This window comes from Limulus polyphemus, unplaced genomic scaffold (assembly GCF_000517525.1).
Source record: "Limulus polyphemus unplaced genomic scaffold, Limulus_polyphemus-2.1.2 Scaffold1682, whole genome shotgun sequence".
Classification (NCBI taxonomy): domain Eukaryota; kingdom Metazoa; phylum Arthropoda; class Merostomata; order Xiphosura; family Limulidae; genus Limulus; species Limulus polyphemus.
Genome location: NW_013667292.1, coordinates 184,326 through 192,065, shown reverse-complemented (window position 1 = coordinate 192,065; position 7,740 = coordinate 184,326). Strand labels below are relative to the sequence as shown.

At 33.5% G+C, this 7,740-nt stretch overlaps 1 protein-coding gene across 1 annotated transcript in view; it reads left to right on the top strand.

Moving 5' to 3' along the window:
- The window catches only part of LOC106464543, a 90,107-nt gene that overhangs the window by 12,467 nt on the left and 69,900 nt on the right, over nt 1–7,740 (top strand). Inside the window, 1 exon segment of the mRNA XM_013924687.2 lies at nt 5,017–5,098. Within this exon segment, the coding sequence (XP_013780141.1) occupies nt 5,017–5,098 (82 nt within the window).

Here is a 7,740-nt window from a genome sequence, read left to right as displayed (position 1 = left end):
TAATCTTCAGTCCACTAGACAGAGCTGGTTCCGGAATAAATAAAGTTTAGTTCACTAGACAGGACGGGCTCCTGTATAGATAATCTTCAGTCCACTAGACAGAGCTGGTTCCGGAATAAATAAAGTTTAGTTCACTAGACAGGACGGGCTCCTGTATAGATAATCTTCAGTCCACTAGACAGAGCTGGTTTCAGAATAAATAAAGTTTAGTTCACTAGACAGCACGGGCTCCTGTATAGATAATCTTCAGTCCACTATACAGAGTTGGTTCCGGAATAAATAAAGTTTAGTTCACTAGACAGAACGGGCTCCTGTATAAATAAACTTCAGCCCACTAGACAGAGCTGGTTTCAGAATAAATAAGTTTCAGTCCCCTGGACAGAACAGACTCCTGTATAAATTAACTTCAGTCCACCAGACAGAACTGTCCCCTGTATAAATTAGCTTCAGTCCACTATACAGAACTGTTCCCTGTATAAATTAAATTCAGTCCACTATACAGAACTGTCCCCTATATAAATTAATTTCAGTCCACTATACAGAACTGTTCCCTGTATAAATTAAATTCCCAAGCTGTTTATTCTGAAATAAACACTATTTTGATATGTATAATTGGAGTGTTAAATGAACATTGGACACTTCACAAATTTCTTTGCTAGTGTTGTTATTATTTTGCTTTATTTTTAACTAAAGTGAGACCATATCTCTCACGAAGTTATTCTTAAAGTATTCTAAGAATCAGATTATTTTGCACACTATTAGCTTTTATCACTGAAGAAGAAAGAACAGCGGAATGTGGTACTAAACTTTTCGCTTTTACATAACAAGTGATTTCTTAATCGTATATAACATAGTAGCAAATTTTTAATTTCAAATTAAAATAATTCTTTCCGTGGGAAAATACAACACATTCAGAATTTCCACTGTCCTGTTTTGTACTAACTGTACTCTCTACAGGGTGTTTTATTTAAATTGCCACTTTCCTATTTTAGACTAATTATCCTCTGACACAGAAGCCTTTAAATTTTCACTGTCCTGTTATCTACTAACTGTACACTGATACGGAATTTTTTAAATTGTCAATATCCCATTTTCTACAAACTGTAATCTGACAGAATGTTTTAAATTTGTACTGTTCCCATTTTCTACAAACTGTAGTCTGATAGAACGTTTTAAGTTTCTACTGTCCTATATACTACCGGCTATAGTCTAACACAATGCTACTGTCCTGTTTTGTACAAACTGTAGTCTGACAAAATGTAGTGAATTTATAATTTTAAATCAGAATAAATCTCTCAGTGGGGAAATTTTGAAAATACAACATATTCAATGCTTCCACTGTCCTATTTTGTACTGAATTTACTTTCTACAGTGTTTTAAATAGCCACTTACCTATTTTAGACTAACTATCCTCTGACACAGAAGCCTTTAAATTCCCGTTGTTCTATTATCTACTAATTGTACACTGACACAAAATGTTTTGAGTTGCCACTATCCTATTTTCTAACTGTAGTCTAACAGAATGTTTTAAGTGTGCATTGTACTATTTAAAAAAAACTGCAGCCTGACAGAATGTTTTAAATAGCCACTGTCCTATTTATACTAACTGTAGTCTGATAGAACGTTTTAAATTTCTACTGTCCTATTTTCTACCGACTGTAGTCTAACACAGAATGACAGAATGTTTTAAATAGCCACTGTCCTATTTATACTAACTGTAGAGTGACAGAATGTTTTAAATAGTCATTGTTCTGTCTTATAACAACTGTACTCTGCTAGAATGTTTTGAATTACCACTGTTCTATTTTAAACTAACTGCAGTCTGACAAAATGTTTCAAATAACTATTGTCCTATTTTTTTACTAAACGTAGTCTGATAGAATGTTTTAAGTAGTCACTCTCTTCTTTTTACTAACTGTCCTCTGACACAGAAGCCTTTATATTTTCGCTGTCCTATGATCTGCTAACTGAACACTCACAAACAATGTTTGAAGTTGCGAGTGTCCTAATTTATACTAACAGGACTGTACAAAGTGTTTTGTATCGCGTAGAAACAGCTCAGCACATTGTTAAGTCAGAAGTTGAGAAACAAGAATTATTTGTGTAATGTTTAACCTTTATTACACATCCGGTGTAGAAAGCAGGTTTAAGTAAAGGTACTAAGAACTCGGCCTTATTAGCAGAGGATTGATTTAAAAATGTAGGTCATAAAGCTTACTTGCAGTTTACGTGAACAATGCTTGAATATTTGGGCTAAATATAATGTTCATCAGCCTGTTATTTCACGCACCTGAGACACGATCTCTATTGGCTATAGACTAATGAATAGACATGATTCTATCAGAAAGATGACAAAGTTAAGATATAATGATTGCAACAAGCATTTTACAAGTTGAACATTTTAAATGTGTTTTAAAACATTATGCGTAATCATTGTTTTTACCCCAGGAGTCACCTCTATTTACAGGACTAAAATTTACTCTGTTTTTATACCAAAGTCAGCTCTATCTTTGGACTGAAGTTTATTTATAAAGGAGTCAGAGCTGTCTAGTGGACTGAAGTGAATTTATACAGAGGACAGTTCTGTCTGGTGGACTGAATTTAATTTATACAGGGGACAGTTCTGTCTGGTGGACTGACGTTCATTTATACAAAAGTTTGTTCTGTCTAGAGGACTGAAATTTATTTATAAAGGAGTCAGCTCAATCTGGTGGAGTATAGTTTATTTATGCAGTAACCAGCTCTGTCTAGTGGACTGAAGTTTATTTATAAAGGAGTCAGCTCTGTCTCTTAGGTTGAACTTTGTTCTGTTCACACAGGAATTAGTTCCATCTAGTGGATTAAAGTCTACTCTGTTTAGACAGGAGTCAGTTCTGTCTAACGAACTGAATTCTATCTATACAGGAGCCAGCTCTGTTTATTGGACTGAAGTTAATTTATACAGGAGTCAGCTCTGTCTAGTGGACGGAATTTAATTTATACAGGGGACAGTTCTGTATAGTGGACTGAAATTAATTTATATAGGGGACAGTTCTGTATAGTGGACTGAATTTAATTTATACAGGAGCCAGCTCTGTTTATTGGACTGAAGTTTATTTATACAGGAGTCAGCTCTGTCTAGTGGACAGGGAAATAGTATCAACTGTGAAACGTGTTAAGGACCAACTGCATTATGTTACTATTCTTCTTCAGGAGAACAAAGGTGCTGATAGATGCTCCAGTTTGGTCATCGACATGTAGAATAACCTTATCCACGTAGCTCATTTCATAATTGGGAAATTATTTAACCGAACTCTTCATATATTTAGTGATATATAGTCAGGAATAACATGTTCAATGTTGGACGCTTAAAATGTGCCCCCCCCAACACGTATCGTGAAGATGTGTTTGAAAAACTTAAGTATTACTGCAGTGATCCTGAAAGCGTATCTGAAATAAGATTAAACTACTGAAGATCAAAAGACCAAATAAAAATTACAGTTAGAAGAAGCAGGAAAAAATCACCATTCCTGTTCAACCACTATGAATCATTGACAGGTTACCTAGCTTGTGTAACTGCATAATATTTGCAACTTTTCTCTGATTTATCATTATATACCTATATCTTACTCAAGATGTAAAACAGCTCCAGAGACATTTAAGTCTCCTAAAGCGCCCTCTAAGGATAATGTGGTTGAACTAAGAACGTTACGTAGAGTGGACAGAATTGAATGTTCATCAAGCGTAACGCATTCTATCTCCTGAGCCTAGATGTTTTCTAAACATGACCACCATCCAAATTTATATGAAAATTACCGATTTTTTTTTTCATGTTTCTAAAATAAAGAATTACATAGCATGTGGTGAACATAATGTTCGTTTCCGTATGTTCATTTGACATAATATTACAATGTAGTCCGGTGTACGATTTGTTAAGATACTGCAATAGAACATTATCTAGGTATTAAGGTTTTGTTCTGAAAAATGCTGTTTACGATTTACTACTGACTTTTCGATGACGCATCGATAAAAGTTATTCTTTGTTTGTTTTATTTTATAATTTTCGCCCAAAACTAGAAAAGGATTATCTGTGCATAGCCGTCACTAATTTTGAACTGATAGGCTAGTGGGAAACAGTTAATAAGCAGCACTCGTCACCAGCTTGTGGGTTACTCTTGTCTGACCGAATAGTTGGATTGAAATGTCACTCACAAACGCATCCACAATCGCTTTTACGACAACGGACGCGAACCATGAACCATCAGATTCATACTCTGAGTACACTAAGTCACGTTCGGCCTTATTCTTTTTTTAGGTAAAATAAATAAGGGGTGGGGGGAATCATATATTCTCTTACAGTACCAACATACTTTTTAATAGCCAGCAATTGTTTATTTGATATTATTTCAAAATACTTTTTTAACAACCAAAGTTTCGCAGCTACTAGTACAACTTCGCTATTCTAATACATTTGTTACACTGATGTAACCGCGAGCTTCTGTGCCATCTGACTCGGCAAATATTTATATGAAGAAACATGGACAAGAGGAATATTTTTGTTTCGGCATTTGATTCGAATAACTGAAAACGTTATTTAGGACTTTTTTCGCTTTCTGCCTATTTCGCCTGCCGTGCAAATCGAGCTAATTGATAAGGCACTGAGACTTCAGTTTGCAGAAACAAAATTGCTCGAGTTTGAAAACAAAACCCTTATTTTAACAAATCAAGAAAATCTTAAATTAGGAACTTTACCTAGTTATGATCCACAAAGACAGCTTCGTTTTGAGTAAAAGTTTTTAATAACCCGACAAGGAACCTGGTATAACAAATTAACATTTCATTCAGAGGCGTCGCTAGATGCTTAAAATATTCGGTGCTCGGTCACATAGGCGGGAGAATTTTCGGTGTTCAAATATAATATCCCGTTTGTCAGCGTCTAGCGACGCCTCTGATTTCATTATTTTCGCTTTTTATCGTTTTCCTGTTTTTTCATGGATAACAGAAAGTAATCGTTTTTTTATCCTCTTGTTTTTCCAGGTTGGAGTAAAAATGGAATACATTGCTATCGTTTTTTTAACATCAGACATTCATGGAACAAAGCCGCAGAAGTGTGCCGCCGGTAAGAACTCGAGTTTTTATCTTTATAAGGAAATTTCATAAGATATATTAATCATTTTTTAATTGACAAGATTTGAAAAATCAAAATTTTTAATACACAAGTAGGTGATTAATTGTAGGTTATTTTATGTTAAATTTCTTAAAAAATCTGAGGTATTGTCTGGTGTTCCAAAGATAAATCAAACACTCAGTTACCTGATCTTCTTAATAACAAGGGATTCGTGGACCTTGTATGTGAAAGGAAAGGTGTAGTAATTTGTCATTTATAAGTTGAAAAGAAACAGCAGACAGATGAATAGCTGGTTGTACAAGTGAAGAACCATTGCATTATGGTTAACGTTAAAATAAAATAAAAGCAAATAAGAGAATACATTTGCTACAAAACTGTCGGTTGTATAATCGTTAAAAGATTAAGTTCACATGATCAGTAGGCTAAAAAAAAACGTTTAGAGAAATTAGAGTAAGAACGAGACTTTACTTGCAATCCATGACTCTAAGGCCTCGGAAAAGAAGCTAGCTGAAAGTACCAAAATTATTTTCCTATTCTACATTGAATCTCTAGCTGAGCAACAAAAAATGGATCAGAATATCTGCTTCATATCATAGGGTTAGAGTAGTCCTACACACACACAAGGTAATGTTGGGAGCATAACTGGAGGATGGTATTCTTTACAGATTAATTGAAACTCAAACTGTATGACAACAATCAATAATAGTTTGTTCTATGCAGAGTCTATGACGTTAGTACAGTGCACTGATAGCGGTATCAGAACTTTAGAACAATATTGACTGGGCTTCAGAACATTAGTACAGTGTAGTGATGGAGTCCCAGAATTTTAGAATAGTACTGACTGTGGCTCTAGGACGTTAGTACAGTGTAGTGATGGAGTCCCAGAATTTTAGAATAGTACTGACTGTGGCTCTAGGACGTTAGTACAGTGCACTGATAGCGGTGTCAGAACTTTAGTATTTCGAATAGTTGCTTTAGTAAAGTACTGAATGAACTACAGTTAGTCTTGTATCTTTAGAGAAGTACTGAATGAACTACAATTCTTATGATCTCTGTTGTAATGCTTATGTGAGATGTAACTATTATTTTCATATCTTATAAAGAAATAAACAGAATTTTTAAAAAAATGAATACCAGTGAAATGTTGAATTCGAAGCTAAATCTCTCATACTAATGCCGAAACATAGACCAGTAAATCTATAATAACAGTATTGAACACGGATAAGTAAATCTACTATCATATTATTTAATAGAGACAGATATCATTTAAAATAGGTGAGTAAATCTACCATAACAATACCATCACTTATGATATCACGAAAATTAGGTAGGTAAATCATTCAAGATAATACTAAACAAATTTAGATAAAAGTATTATTATATTACTAAATATAACATCTTAATCTCTTATAATAATAATAATAATAACCATAGGCAACTAAAAATATCATATTAGTAACTATGGCATCTTAATTTATTATGATAATACTAAACATAGGTAGATAAGTCAATGACAATAGCACCAATATGAGCAGTTTAATCCCCCATGGTTATAATCAAATAAGTTGAACATTAAACATTACTCAGGAAGAATGTTCATTTGTCTCTGTTTACTTCAGAAATAATCTAATTTTTAAATTCGATATTTTTAATTGTTTGATTGATATAGATATAAAAATTCTTGTTTTATTTTTGTCTGCCTTAGAAAGGTTCCAAGATTATAATTTATTTTCAGTCTTACCATAATAAGTAAAGTACACTACAAATTTCACGAAACTTTATTGTAAGCGAAAGTATTGTGGATTGAGGGAAGTTTCATGTCTTTGTGCTGCTGGGGGTTCCAGAATTTTGAAACAATCAACTTTAGATTAATACAATGTTGTCAGAAACTTGATTTTTAATAGTATATATATAATAATGTAAATATATGGGTGTGTTGGGCTAAGGATTCATCTACAGTAAGTGTCTGTGACTTGTTGGCGATAAATTCGACAATAAACAAACAGCACGCACTCCACTTGATTTTAAAATAATATATATATTCGAAAAACGTTAAACGTATGTAAAAATAATTATTTACACTATGGAGATCATAATTGTATCTTAAAAATTATAGTTTTCTTCTTCTTGTCAAAAGTCCACTTAGGCCAATTCAATTTCTTTAGAATTCAGTTGACAAGCCGAACAATTTTTTCTCTATTTTATTGCAGTAGTATCCGTGTACAATTCACTTACGCTGTGGCGTGAGTTACCGCAGTTGTATCCTGAACTTCCATTAATCGTCCGCTCTTCGTACTTCCAATTATCGTCTACCTTTTGTCAAAGTCCTCACAAAATCAATTAATTAATAATACTACCTACACTAAACAATCTTTTATATCTGACAAATGTAATACTGGGTCTCAGAGCTTTAAAACATTGCTGAATGGAACTCCAGAACATTAGTACAGTATATTGATGAGGTCCCAGAACTTTAGTACAATGTATTGATGGAGTTCCATAATCTTAGAACAATGTGTTGATGGGGTTCCAGGAATTTAGTATAGTGTAGGAATTGGATTCTAAAAAACTTTAGAACAATATTGACTGTGGCATACAAGACTAACTGTAGTTCATTCAGTACTTTACTAAAG